The sequence below is a fragment of the Lonchura striata genome, chromosome 6 (genome assembly GCF_046129695.1).
Source record: "Lonchura striata isolate bLonStr1 chromosome 6, bLonStr1.mat, whole genome shotgun sequence".
In the NCBI taxonomy this organism is placed as follows: Eukaryota; Metazoa; Chordata; class Aves; order Passeriformes; family Estrildidae; genus Lonchura; species Lonchura striata.
In genome coordinates this window covers 47,941,731-47,956,350 of record NC_134608.1, presented here as the reverse complement: position 1 = coordinate 47,956,350, position 14,620 = coordinate 47,941,731, and the positions used below count along the sequence as shown (strand labels likewise).

Sequence of the window (14,620 nt, the reverse complement as noted above, 5' to 3'; positions counted from 1 at the left end):
CTGGTCTGTTTTGGCAGTACCTAAGCGCTTTATAAGCATTTATGTGGCAGCAGCTCCCTGTTTGGTCTGCTCACCCAAGCAGCGTTTCTGTATCCAGACCCAGTGGACTCCTCAGCACTGCAACGTCTCCAGCAGCGTGAGGGAGCTCCCACAGTGTCCCCATGGCAAGGGGCTAAGGTGCGTGGGATAACTCTGCTCAGGAGGTAGCCCAGGGGAAGGAGACAAGAAGATAGCACAGTCTTTCCCAAGTCCTGCTCCAGTTGGAGAGGGGTTTGTGGGCTGTTACGAAGTGCTGGATGTTTACATTTCGCTTTTCCTGTCGGAAGAAATAGATCTGGCAAACAGCCAGCAAGCTATTTCTGGAAAGCTATTTTCCTGGTAATTAAAAGCACCTGGGCAGAGTTTCCTTGTCCAAACAGCACTGTCTGGCCAGGCCAGGCTTTTAGGGTCAGCATTTCAGGCACTGAAAAGCTTTAACAATGGCAGGAACTCAAGAATTCAAGGTGTGCCTTCTTCACCTCATGCAACGTGAACGTGGATTTGCAACCCAAGTTAAAGATGACAAAGGACTGAATGAAAGTCTGTGACCACTGAAGTGTCAAAAGCTCCTCAAACCCCAGACTTTCCTTCTGGCTCTGCCAGGTGTTCAAAGATCATGAGAAGAACTTATCATGTGTTTTTTGCCTCACCCCTCCCACCTTCTGGGTTATGATCCTTTAGTGAGCTTTTGGATCATTATTCAGGATCCAACCATATTTCATTTAAAATAAAAGCTTGGAGTCTTTCCTGCTTGTGACGCAAATGTGAGAACTTCCGCAAAGAAAAAAAACACTGTCATGAAGTTGGCAGTCAGACTGCTAAAGGTGGTGCTGCTGTAGCCAAAGTGAAATTAAATCAGAGATATTGAGATTATTTATAGCTGTCTGGCAGCAAGATCAGACTTTGCACTGCATTTTGGCTACTGCTACTTCTTTACTAGCTTTACTAGTCAATGGATGTCTCTTAGAGAATGCATTGTGGCTACCTACTGATTTCTGGGGAGGGCAGGGGGACGGGCAGGATCTCCTGAGAGCAAGGTAATCTGTAGCCTAACAGCTGTGTTCCAGCTTCTTATGGCAGAGCCTAGGTGAGGCAGTGAAGCTCACATGGCCAAAGCAAGGGCTGTAGCTACTAGGATACCAAGAGGGAACATGGCCCACGTTTGTGGATAAATGAGTTACAGAAGTAACAGAACAGCAAGAGGGCTGAGGAACAAGGGGAGGCAAATTAGGGAATCTTCTCGGCAGCAACCCTCCAGAAAGGAATAGCACCACCACTGACTGCTAAATGAATTCCTCACATCTGTTTCTCTACTAAAGCTCTTGTTTTTCTTTTGCCTATGTCTGTCTTAACTTCTTCCCCAGCCCATGCTTTTATGCAGCACCAAGCTCCTGTGACACACATCAGAAAGGTCAGTTCATACATGAAAGGGAAGGAGTTACTCCATTAAATCTTTTTTCCTCTAAAGAAAAATCAAAATTATTTCTCTTATCTGGAAGGCTTGTTTAAAAAAATCAAAACTTCTAATGAGCATGCAGACAGCAATCAAGATTAATATTGCTGAATCTTAAGACCTGGGCAGTTAAAACCTGAGGACCTCTTGAGTCAGAGGACAGCAAGTGACATTTTAATAGTTAATCAGAAACTCTTGGCTACTCAGATCAGCATATGCATGGTTTAAACGTTAATTTTGAATCATCTGTCTTCAGACAAAGACTTGGTGCATTGTGGAGATACATACCCCTTGTAGAATCAGAACTGCCTTATAGACTAGGTAAGATTGATGCTGCAACAATTCTTTTAAATTGGGTTGTAGTTATCTCACCAAACCATATATTAGCACATAATAGTAAAAGCAAGATCAAGTTCTGGGGAAGAAAAAATATGCTTTCTAGAAGAGAAACTTAATCAGTTTTATTCCCCAGATTAATTAAGTATGCTGGATATAGGAAATGAATTAATTTTGAAAATGCTCCATTATAATTCCCTCTGATAACCACTAAGAAGCATAAGCACATCTTCCATTATCTCTTGCTTTCCTCAGCTACAGGAATTAGAAATCATTCAAAAGGACACAGTGCTTTGAAGCTACAAGACACCCACCTGCCTGGGACCCAGGTGGGGCTGGTCACATCGCTGTAGTAGTGGGCCTGGTGAGTATTCCCATGACAATGATTTTTTTCCCTCTATCTGTCATTAAGTGTCACTCTTAGAGTGCATTAACACAAAGAAGCCAGTAACTGAGAGTGAAGAGCTTAGTCCTGGCAGAAAGCCTCAGCACTGTCTGCTCTGTCAAAGATGACAGCAGTCTGACAGAAAACCCATGCAATGTGCTCATGGCCTCTCCTGCAGTGATTGCAGCCACACACTGAGTCCTACCTCTGCTCACTGCAGTAGCAGCAATGCTTCTTCAACAAGAAAACCTTCTAGTTTTAATGTTTCCTTGCTTTTGACCTCCTGATTTCATGTTCTGACACATGTTTGTTTTCTTCCTGATCAGCTGCTTTTAAATCTTTATTTCCTTGCTGTGGTATCACATGGCGGTATGAGTTCCACAGAGAAATAAGGCAGTAATTTTCTGCCATGTCCTTAATATCTGTTTTCCCCTCGCCCTATTCTCCTCCTGTTTCCATTCTCCTTGGCCACTGTTACTTCTTGCCAAAAAGGAGCAGTTTTGCAGTGACACAGTTAATTTGAGCCAGTGTACTGCTGTGGAACCACATATAGTATTTTCCTGAAAGGAGTTACGTGTAATCTCTCAACTAGCAACAGAAGTGACAGGTACAGCTCCTTAGCCAGGCACTCATGGGGACTAAAATATTGCAAAGTCACATCACCTCTGGCAGAGTACATGTCCCATGGAGACACTGCCCCTCTGCAAGGTGTGCTCTGGAGTTACTCTGCTCTGCAGCAATGAGTAAAGTATAGAAAGTAACAAATGATTCCTTGTTTTCATAGACTCTAAAGCTGTTGTAACAGCTTACATCTGCATAGATGCACTCTGGAAAGTTCAGGATCTTTCAGAAAAAGGAAGTTTTCCCTTTTAAGAGGACAGATTATTCACCCAACCTTTAAACTGTCAGCTTTAAAATTAATTTGGATTGTTGCTGGTGAGTGCCCATTGAAGCAGATTGAATCTAATCCATCAGTTTTTGAAAGGATCTGTACCTTCCACAAAGATTGTTAGTTGTGGATGTGACTTTCTTGCCCTTCCTTGACTCTAATTTTCCTGGGGAGTGGAAGTGCTGCTCAGAACAGCCTGTTAAACTGAGGAATGATAGGTGGAAGCATTGCACACACAAGCTAATAATCCTAAAAGCACTGTGCTTCTCATGCAAGAAGAACACAGGGAAATTGAATTTTTTAATTAATTATTTGATGTATAATCTAAGTATTTATTATTTCACTTACTTATTATTTCAGTGAACATTTGTTTAAAAGCTTTTCCCAGTAGCATCAAAAGGCTGTACAGCACTGACTGGGTTCAAGTGGTAGATGGGAAGGAGTTAGTTTTAAAAATAGATATTTTTTAAAATGTTACCAAAACCCAGAACCTGGGATTTTTTGAAAGGATGTATCAAGCTAGGCACTTGGCTCTCAATGAGAGTTGAAAGGCCAGCACAAGAATTTGGCCAGCTAAGCCTCAGCATGTCTTAAAGGATATTCAGAGCTGTGGTGCCACAGTAAACAGCAGGCTGTTGCCAAAACACCATTTCCAGTCAGACAGGACAAGTAAACCAACAAAGATCAGAGCACATCACCAGGCATTAGAATTGCAAGTGCAGGGATGCAAATTCAGAGCCAGGGAGTTCAACCATGCTATCTGGGATGTGAACTGTTAATTTTTGATGTCAGCTTTTGTTTTCTTCCCAGGAAAATGTCTTCCTAACCATCTTGCTATCTTGCTATTTAAGCTCAAGATTGCTGCCAACCTGCTTGAAACCATCCCAATTCAACTACAGTGGTTTGAGCACAGTAAATAGGACCTGATATCCACCAAGAAAAGCCTTAAGAGATCTTTCTGATGTACAGTGATGGATACAAGAACTTCAGGGATTCAGTCTCACCTCTTCCTTTTTGCCTCTTTGCTTCCTGTCATTTTTGCATACCTTTGTAAAAGGGAGATGTTTACCTTAAGGCAGGCATTTGTACAGAAAATACTGGTTATGTGTAAAACAGGCCAGTTGCATCCCAGCCAGTAGTTTTATTGCTCAGAAAACTGCTTTTCCCACTTTTATGATATTGCCAAATGTACATTGCCATGAAAATAGTTCATGCTTCAGTACCATCTGTTAAACAAGCACAAGATGATGTGCCTATATTTTAGGGGCAATCTCTGCAATGGACCAAAAGTTAAATGATCCTGAAGATGCTAATTGCTCTCCTAGGATGTCCATAAGCAGCCCATTCCTGATACAGCTGACATGCATCACACTTGGAAGACACCTGCACTTCCACATCATTTTGCCACATTATTACTTATGGGGAAAAGGGGGGTAGGGGTAAGGTTTTGCTAATAAGCAAAACATTATAAATGCCCAGCATCCAAACTGTGCTCCACCCTCCCACCAAAATTTGTAATGTCAGAAGAAAGGGAAAAGGAAGCTGACCCATTTTGTCAAAGAATTTTGGTAGATTTAATTTTTAACCTTTTAACTTTTTCCTTCTTTAATGAGTGTCTGTCACATTGGGATTTCAGTAGTCATCTGTAACTCTGGAATGACAGTCCTCTGATGTGGAAATCTTGATACTGTTTAAGCATTGGTATTTTTGCAAGTGGTGTCACAACCATGGTTTTTCTAACAAAATTTCTTTAAGTTTCAGTGCTTGAAGGTGGCAGAGTGTGTTATAGGAGATCATGGCAGATGGGGCTTCTGGACAACATAATGTATCCAGCCACTCCCTTTTCTAATGCCCTTGACAGAACTTGCTTGTCATGCACACACCTGCTGGTTTGCAGGAGGCAGGTGATTTCACTCATTATCAAGGGCAGATTCAGCTGTTGTAATGTTTTGTAGCACCAAGTTTAGCTTGTTGTTATTTCATTTGGATTATATGGTGTCATTTATGGGACATAAATAGTAATTGAAAGTGATTTTGCTGGAACTTTATATGCCAAGAAAAAGATTATGCCTTTCTTTCGTGAGCTTGGAGACAAGGACAAAAAACTGGCAGAAGGAGAAGGGGAAATGTTTCTGCCAGCTTCTGGTATTCCCCAGAATCCTGACAGTCACGGCTTCCTGGCTCTCCATGCCACCTCAGAGCTCTAGCTCCTGTGTAGGGCAGCTGAGCTATGGCCGTGGCCTTTGGTAATATGGCAGAGACTGTCTATACTGAGCAGGGCTTTCCTCTTGCCCTTTCTGCAAGTCTGAGTAAAATTCTGATGTATACTTATTGTGCTAGAGCCCTTTGCAACCCATGACATTACTCATGGCTGGAACCATGTGATTACATGGGATCTTGCATTGGTCATGCTATAGGACCACAATTTCTTTCCTACTGGAACAGAGTCCATTCATTCCTGTGTAGAAGATGACTTGTTTAAAAGGCTGGCATCTGTTTGAACTCAAATCACTTACAAAAATATTCTCTTATGCTAGAAGTAGCTCAAGTGCTGTAGAATCATGCATATGCTGAGTTGGAAGGGACCCACATGGATCCCAAGAAATCCACCTCCTGGCCCTGAGCAGCAGAACTCCCAAAATCACACCATGTGCATTGTCCAAACTGTGTCAGGCTTGCTGCTGTGACTACCTCCTGTGCCAGTGCCCAACCACCCCCTGGGTGAAAAACCTTTTCCTGATATCCAATCTAAACCCACCCTGACTCAACTCCAGGCCATTCCCTCGAGTGCTGTCTGTCACCAGAGAGAAGAGATCAGTGCCTGCCCCTCCTCTTCCCCTCAGGAGGAATTGTAACTACAATGAGGTCTCCTCTCAGTCTCCTCCAGGCTGAATAGAGCGAGTGACCTCAGCTGCTCCTCATACAGCTTCGCCTCCAGGCCCTTTGCCACCTTCATAGCCCTTCTTTAGATGCTTTCTAATATCTTCTTATCTCTATACCTCTATATCTTTCTTATACTGTAGCACCCCAAACTGCACACAGGACTGGAGGTGAGGCCACACCAGTGCAGAGTAGAGCAGGACAATCACCTCACTTGACCTCAGCTCCCCTGACAGGCTGCTGATGCTGAGCCTGAGGCATCCCAGGACACGGCTGGCCCTCATGGCTGCCAGGGCAGCTGACTCAGTGCTTTGGAGTGTGCTAGTCTGTGTGATTTTAATGCATATTTTCCCTTCAATTACTATGTGAAATTTATCCTCCCACTCACCTGCCTTCCCACACAAAGGAAGCTGGCCACTGAGTGAACTTAAGAAATTGAAGGCATTACCCACTTCCAAAAAGTCATTTTCACTATGGCACTTTAAAGTCCTTTTGAAAGCTTGTAAGGAAAAAAAAAAAAAAAAATCAGTTTCTCTTTGCTGGCCCTCACAGCAAAAAAATGCCTTCTCCCCCTCAGTCAAGATAAAACCAACCTAAGCCTGGACTGACCAGAAGACAGATTAACTACCCTCTCATTGTAAGAAGTGACAAGTTTTCTTTGAATATCCTGTTTCACCTTCCATCTGAAAGCTGTCTCTGATAGCAGCTCAAAGCACCTTTAATTTCTTGTGATGAAAAAACAAAAGGTACTGCTAAGGAGTTAAAATACTACCCAGCAGTCCCCAGCCAGTACTCCCTCCAGCTACAGCCTGTGGAGGGCTTGTACCAGCAGAAACCAGGTTAGAGCCACATCCAAGATTTGAAACCTTCCTGCATGAAGGCAGGACCATCCCTAGGTGAGGCATTGAGCCACTCACTGTTTTTGCACCAAAGCTGCTGCTGAGGTTAGTGCAGGGTTCCTCTGTTGTAGTGTGACAGGGACTTGTAGTTTTGCTTGAGAATTGCTCCCAAAAAACTTATCTCTGGGTTCGGTGGTACATGGAAGCCTGGAGGACCCTTTAAAAGTCGGAGGTGGTATAAGTAAGAGCCAGAGCCATGTCAGCCAGAAAGAGCACTGCAGCTCCAGGGCACTGAGCAATGATGGACAAGACAGAAGCTTATTTGGAATTCTGTGTGGGTCACAGATGTTCCATAATGTCCGAATATGAGGACTTGCAGGGGAAAGCAAAGCCAGAGCAGGTCTTGGACCTCAGTCTGAAATCACAGCAGAGCCTTCCTCCTTTGTGAATGACAATAGTAACATATCCTGTTACATGTTACCTGTCTCGCTAAGGCAGCAGGCCACATGCTAACACACTTGTTCCTTATATATGCATTATCCCTATGCTTTGCACTGTTGTGGCTGTCAAGGAATGCACTACTTGCCCAGTCAGTGATGAATCCACCCAACCCAGTATCCTGTCTCCAACAGTGGTGTTGGGAGAGTCTGTTCAGAAAGAGCAAATGAACCTGACTGCTCTCTGAGTACCATTCCAGGCATCCAAACACTACAGACTCATCTTTGCCTTCTGCCTGGTTATGGACACATTGTCCATGAATGCATCCATGACGTTTTGGAACTGCTCATACTTTTTGCCTTTAAAACCTGCTGTGACTACATATTTCACAAGCTCATTGCCTGCCATGTACAAAAGCACTTTATTATGACTGTTAAATTGGATTTAGTGAACAAGTTTTTCATTCACCTTATTTCCAGGGAGCTTTCTCCTCTTCTAATGGAAAACTGTCAGCTTTTTAAGGGTCCCTTGATAAAACAGCTGCACCATCATTCACAATTCTTTACCTGCCTTTCTTGGTACCTTCCCTCAGTCCATTCTGTCCCTCTTGCAATGCTGAGAGCAGTGAAAAGCCTCAGTAAGGACGTGGGTGCACTTGGGTTTTACACATTGGCAAAGCCATGCTCTTTGCATTATTCTCAACTCTCTTCCTGACGATGCTCAACAATTGGATACTTCTTCTGGCTGACACTGCACACTGGAGTGGTCAATGAAACTGGGAATAACTAATGAGAATACACTATTGTGATCAAGGCTGGCTGTGATATGCAGTTAAATATGGCCATTCTGACTTTTTTTTTCTTTTTTAAACTATATTCTATTGGCAGTCTCAGTGAAAGACAAGCATTACCAGCCAGGGTAACTGCTCCAAATTTGACAACTTTGGATCACTATATTTTTGCAGTCTTCCAATTCTGTCCAGAGAAATAGTAGTATTCCTTATGGTGTAAACTAGAGCACCCACAAGTAACATGCACATTCTTCCTGGATTTGTGTGTAGGGACCCAGTGTGACTTAAACTTAGGTCTCTTTTGAAAACTTCATCATAAGGATGTGGAATAACTTCTTTCTGACACTTCCATTTGAAGAGGCTTTATGACTCAGATGCACAAATTAACTTCTAGTGAGTTAAAAAGTGGAAGCTTTAGCCCAGAAGCAACACCTACCCAGTTTCATAAGCCTGTCACACATATACTTTAATAAGAGACTGTCGAATAAACAAAACTCACCTATAGAAACAATTAGGCAGTAGCAGTAGTAATTCAGGAAATTTCCAGCAGGTTAGTAACAAGCTGTGAAGAGTCTGTGGCCTGAAATGCAAACTTGAGCCTCTAATTCCTAGGAAATTGTTTGTGTTGTGATGGTTATTGCTGCTGAACAATTAGCCCCTGGAAGAGCTTTAAAAAATTTGGCTTTTAATTTCTCTTTTCCATTTTCAGCATGTGAAGGCTCCAGTTCTGGCATGAATCACAGCTCTTAGAGATCCATCTCTTCCCTGAGGTGTGCATGGGTAGCAGTGAAGCAGAGTGTGCTATAAAGGGCAGAAGCACTGATCGAAGGAAGCAATCAGGTACACATGTGATTCTTTCTCCACAGAGTTCTCAAAATCTAATCAGAAAAGCTTTTTTAGAACCCTCCTCCCAGAATTCTAAGCAGTCTAGATGACACAAATATTCCTATAGAATTTGTACATAAGAAAAAAAGGTTTGATTGCTACCTGTGGTTTTTTCTTCAATGAATTAAACAGAAATTGCATTTCTGTTTTATGTTACAAAATAACTACACTTTTTAGTGCCTGATATTTCCTGAAATTTTTATCCTTTATTTGTGGCCACCTTCAGCATCTCTCTGTGAGTCTTTTCAAATGTTTTTGCATCTTCATAGTTTATTCCTCTGTCCTACAGACACAGTCCCTGATAGTTGGAAGGTGGGTACTTCCCAACAGCCTGGAAATGTCTCTGGAAAGGAGCCAGTTCTTTCCTTGAGGTCTGTTACGAGTGAGTAAAAGAGATGCCCTGAATCAGTAACAAATCCATGCTCTCTGTGTGCTGGTTGAAGCTGCTGTGCATAAATCTTAGTGATAGCATTAGTTATGGTTATAATTAAAGATATGCCATAAAGGTAATTATTTACTACAATCGTAGAAACAGTCTGCTTAGAGATCTGTGCAAGCAAATTTAATGCAGTTCTTTACTATTTTGGATGCTCCAGAAACGAGACTGTGTCCCAGAACTTCACAGGGCTCCGGGTTCAGATACTCAACATACAAGTAGACATATGATGTACACTCAGCCACAAGTGTTAATGAGAAAGTAATTAATTACAGATTCCATGTACTTTGTATTTGAAAGGCTCCACCAGATCCAGTCAGACGTGGTGTGGTGAAAGGAGCTCCTGTAATAGCGATGTAGCTGCCCAATTGGCTCTCTGGAGAAAAGAATTAGCATAGCCTAAAAAATGTAACACCCTTTGCTTCTAAATTGGGTTCTGTAGCCTCTTCAATAAGAAAGAATGAGTGAACTTAAAAGTCCAAGGATTTCTAGAGTCTGGAGATGGCAACAAAAGCTTGGAGATACTTAAAACTTTAACAGGTGAGAATCCCACTTCTTGCTTTCTCAGTGCATTTAAAATTTTTAATTTTTTCATTTAATTTTCTCTTTCAGAGCTGGCTGCCATTACTGCTGACATCATAGAAGAGATTCCCACTCAATTTCAAGGGCAACTGGATTAGTTACCAGGCTTTTGTACTGGAAAGGTGTGCAATTAAAAAAAGCCACACTGCTCCCACTGGGCTGGAGCCAAGGATGACCAAGTGTGCTTGCTCAAGTGCAGCTGTGGCACTTTAGGTGCAGCCCAGACAATGGAACCCAGTCTAGCCAGAAACTGCAGTTTGGCAACTTAGACCCACTGGGGGTCTGCCCAGGCATGGGGAGCAGCAACAGGGAATTTATTTTATGAGTCAGAGCTGTAATTTCCAAATGGTAGGATTTGATCTGCAGAAGTTATGTCAGCATAACAACTTCACAGTGGCCAGTGAGACTTGTGTCAGGTGTGTGGTTTACCAGGAAGAATTTCCAGCTGGAAAACAATTCTCAGGTGCTTTGCACTGAATGGAAAGCGTAAAAAGTTTTATTAATTTTTTTTGTATAGTGTTTATTGTCTCATTTCAGTACTACCTAAAAAAAAAAAAAAAAACAAACAGACAAAACAAAGCAACCCTTTTCTGAAGTATCTGAAGTAATTATCTATTTCCTAAAAATCTTACTGATATGAAGTGACGCCTATACACTGTCTAACTCCAGCTGTAGGTCTCAGCCTCCCAAACAAGGTTTGTATGTGCCCTTACAGAATGATAGAATAGTTTGGGTTCGAAGGGATGTTTAAAGATGATCTAGTCCAGCTGCCCTGTGATAAGCAGGAACATCTCCAACTCCATCAGGTTGCTCAGAACCCCACCCAACATGCCCTTTAACATCTCCAGGGATGGTTCATTTACAAATGCCATGGGCAACCTGTTCCAGTGATTCACCACCCTCACTGTAAAACTTTTCTTCCTTATATATTAGCCTGAATTGACTGTCTTTTAGTTTAGAACAATCCCCTCTTGTCCTATATGAACAGGCCATGCTAAAAAGTCTGTCCCCATCTTTCTCACGAGCTCCCTTTCAGTACTGAAAGGCTCTCATATGGTTTCCCAGGAGCCTTCTCTTTTCCAGAGAACAGCCCCAATGTCCTTATTCTTGTGAATTTTCCCATGAACTCCCATGGAAATAGTTGCTTCCGTAATGCTGTGCATATGTTTTGAGGGCTCAGAAAAGACAGGGAAATGATAAACATACGAGCTCAAAACTTCTGAGAAAATGAGGACTGCCAGTGTTTCCGTAATTAAAGATATGCTCTGTAAACTGTCCCTGCCTCCCACTTCCCCTTATCCAAGATGAATGAAAAGTGAAACACTTCACCGAGCCTGGGAAGTAAGTTAAGGTTATAGAAGTGATTGCGTTTGATGATGTCACGTCCCTTTTGATGACATGGATAAAACATGTCCCAACCCGTGCCTGGAGCGGGATGAGACTTTCCTGGGGGACTGTTTTGGGATGAAAAATGATGCAACAAGCCGAGCCCCTCGCTGCGGGAAACCCCGGCGGGGCTCGGGCGCCCCTTACCCCACCCTGGGCCGTGTGTGTGTGCGGACAGAGCAGCGCTCGCCTCCGGCCGGCGGCGGGGCGGCCGGCGGAGCCCCCGGGGCCGGTTAACCTCGCCTTACCCCTGACCCTTCTGCGGACTGCCCGCCTCCGAGCGCCGCGCCAGGGCCGGCGGGGCGCGCCCCGCGGCGCCGCTCCCTCCGCGGGTGCCGGCGGAGACCGGGAAACTTTCGGAGAAAGCCACTTCCTCGCCCGGCCCGGCTTGGCGGGGGGAGATGTCAGATGCCGGCAGGGAGAGAGGGAGGGGGAAGGCGGGGAAGCCGCAGCCCCTCCGCCCGCCGCAGACGGCCATGAGCCGCGGGCGAGGGGCCGGCGGGAGGCGGCGCGGAGCGGCGGCGCAGGGAGGCGGCCGGCCCGGCGCTGCGGCGGCCGCTGCCCCGCTCGCCCCTCACTCCGCCCCGCGCAGGGCTTCCCCCGCGGCTCCGTCCCCCCGCCTCTCCTAGGGCGGGGCGCGGGGGAGGGCCGGGCCGCCGGGCGGTGCGGGGCTCAGCCCGGCCATGTCTCCGGGGGCGGCGGCGTCGGGCTGAGCGGCCGTGCGCGCAGCGGGGAGCGCTCTCCGCCACCATGAGGCGGCTGCCCCTGCCCTGCCTCCTGCTGCTGCCGCCGCTGCTGCTGCTGCCGGCCGAGGTGAGAGCGGGCTGCGGGGGCCGGGGGTGCCGCACCTGCCCCCGCCGCGCTGCCCCGGCTGGGCGGGGAGCGGGCGGCCGGCGGGGCAGGTGTGCGGCCGGGCTCGGCTTTGTCCCGGCGGTGCCCCGGGAGGGAGGGCGGGGGAGGCTGGGGGGCCGCGGTGTGGCCCGGCAGGGGCGTTGCTCACCTGGGGCGGGATCCCCGCGGCCTCCCCCGCCCGGGTTCAACCCGGCGGTGCAGCCGCGTGGCTGCCCCCCGGGTGTTTTCCTGGGTAAAAGCTGCCCTGGGTACAACAGGCGCGGCTCCCATCTCCCCAGCGTTGTAGCCTGCCCTCCTCGTGTCGCTGCTGGTTAATTATGTTGATAGGGTGTATGTGATAACGGGGTGTTCGCGCGCTGCCCATGCCGGCGGTGCGCATCACCCGTCGGGTTGCAGCTTTCGGGATCCGCGCGGAGTTTCCACGGGAGAACGCTGCCGTGGTGCGGAGCGAGCAGCCCTAGCGGCGCAGGGCAGCGCATCAGCGGGAGGCCTTGGCCACCGCGCTTGGCTTTGAGGCCCCGCTCCGTTCCCACGTGTGTTGCAGGGTGTTCTTCCAAGAACACCTTTCAGTGATGTAAATCAGAATGGCGTGCCAGGTGCCCCACTCGGCATGCTGGCACAGACTCTCACCCTTGCTTCCCTCAGCTGATGTGTTCTCAGTGTTCCCGTAGGAGTGCTTCATGGCTGCTGTGGACTCTAATGATCTGGGGCTTGCTAAACTTGAACTTTTGCTTCCAGATGTACCCGCTGTCCTCTCTGCCTCAGTGATTTCTGCTACAGAACTGTGAATGTGTGTTGATAGGAACCAAGGTACTCATTACTGAGAGCTGCAGAGCAGAACTGTACTGTTGCTTTACATTTTTGACTACTTTTTCCTTACCTTGCGTTGGCACCAGCTTGTGATTGCAGCCAATGACTGTTGTAAACCTTTGCTTCCTTGTCTCGTCTGTTTCAGTTTGGGTACCTTGCGTTGTTTTGCCATTTGATCTCTGTTGATGTACCAAGCCTAGGTTTAAAAATCTCTTCCGAATAGAAGCTAAAACTGAATTGGGTATTGAAGTACGCCAGTGTTTTGGAAGACCTCAGAAGAGGCCTGGATTTGGGTACAGCCTTGCAGGATCTGCCTGCCGTGATCTCTGTTCGTAGTTTTTCTTCTCAAGCAAGGTATGAAACCTTGTGACTTAGTGATTTCTAATGTTCTCTTAATGCAGGCTCTTAATTGGTACGATTAATAGTATGACTAATAATAATACTAAAAAAAGTGGACCCACTTCTCAATTACATGTAGGTCAATTTATGTATTCATCATCTTGGGACCCAGCTGTGGACCCTCAGCTGGGTCTTGTCATCCCTTGATGTTATCAGAGCTCCTATCAACATGCTACAGGGCATAGATCAGATCTGCGGATTTTGGCATGGCTCATAATTTTAGGTGGGAACTCTGCAGCTCATAGTGTTAATAGTGAAAATTTAGAGGACAACATTCTCAATTTTGACTTAGTTGTACCTGTGAAGTGTGAGTCGAGGAAGTCTTAGTCTACTAAGATTCTCAGGCTTCTTAACTAGTGTTGATCAGCTCCTGGTGGAGTTCTGAACATTAAGAGCACATGCTTGAGTTGCAGTCAGGTGGGAAGAAAGGTCCTTTAAGATTTTTTTCATTAGAGGACTAGGATGTAAACCAGGTGCTCAATGATGGTGTGGTTCTCAAATCACCCTCTCGTTTGAGATGACTAAATTTCACTGTAGCCGCTTAATGTCAGGTAGGGTGGGATAACTCATATTTGAAAAGGTCATTATATTTCTATAGCCTATAAGCAATAAGGCTGCAGAATAGAGCCTTGCTTGGAGGCAATACTTCAAATGCAATAATCTTGTTGCCTGTGCTAGTGCTGTTCACATGGTCTTGCCCTGTAAAAAGGAGGATGCTCTCTAACAGGGCAGAGTTTTGCTTTTTGTATAGGATTCTTTGCATAGGCTCAGGCAGGTGTTAGAGTTGGCTGGTGGTGTTTGAGGTGTGGCATGTGCTCAGGTACAGGGACGTGGCCTGGCACTGCCTGGAGAGGCATTTAGCTGCTGTAGGAAGGTGACAGCAGCTGGCAGGACTGTCATGTGGCATGAGCTGAGCTTCATGTATTGCCAGTAAGAACTCTTGCCCCTTCTCTGCAGTCTCCAGCCAGCCCCTGCGTGGAAGGGCTGGGGTGGAAGTGGCTCTTGGCTGGGTCTGGCCTCTGTGTTGCCTTTCAGATGGCTGTGGGGTCAGAGAGGGGACAGCGCTCCTCACTGACACCATTGTGGGCCCAGCCACACGCAGGGACTGGGAAGCAGCTGGAGCTGTGGAATGGCTGTGTCATGGCAGCTCCTCTGTGGTGTGATGGGCACATGATCTTTCTGTGGTGCCTTTTACTCAAGGATAAGCATCTTGCTTATTTT

General features: G+C 46.0%; 1 protein-coding gene across 1 annotated transcript in view; it reads left to right on the top strand.

Annotated features, from left to right (window-relative positions):
• The first annotated feature begins 11,988 nt into the window (after positions 1–11,988).
• Positions 11,989–14,620, top strand: part of PTPRJ (protein tyrosine phosphatase receptor type J) — a 74,052-nt gene continuing 71,420 nt past the window's right edge. Inside the window, exon 1 of the mRNA XM_077784259.1 lies at positions 11,989–12,151. Coding sequence (XP_077640385.1) covers positions 12,089–12,151 — 63 coding nt within the window. The 5' untranslated portion in view covers positions 11,989–12,088. The remainder of the gene's footprint in view (positions 12,152–14,620) is intronic.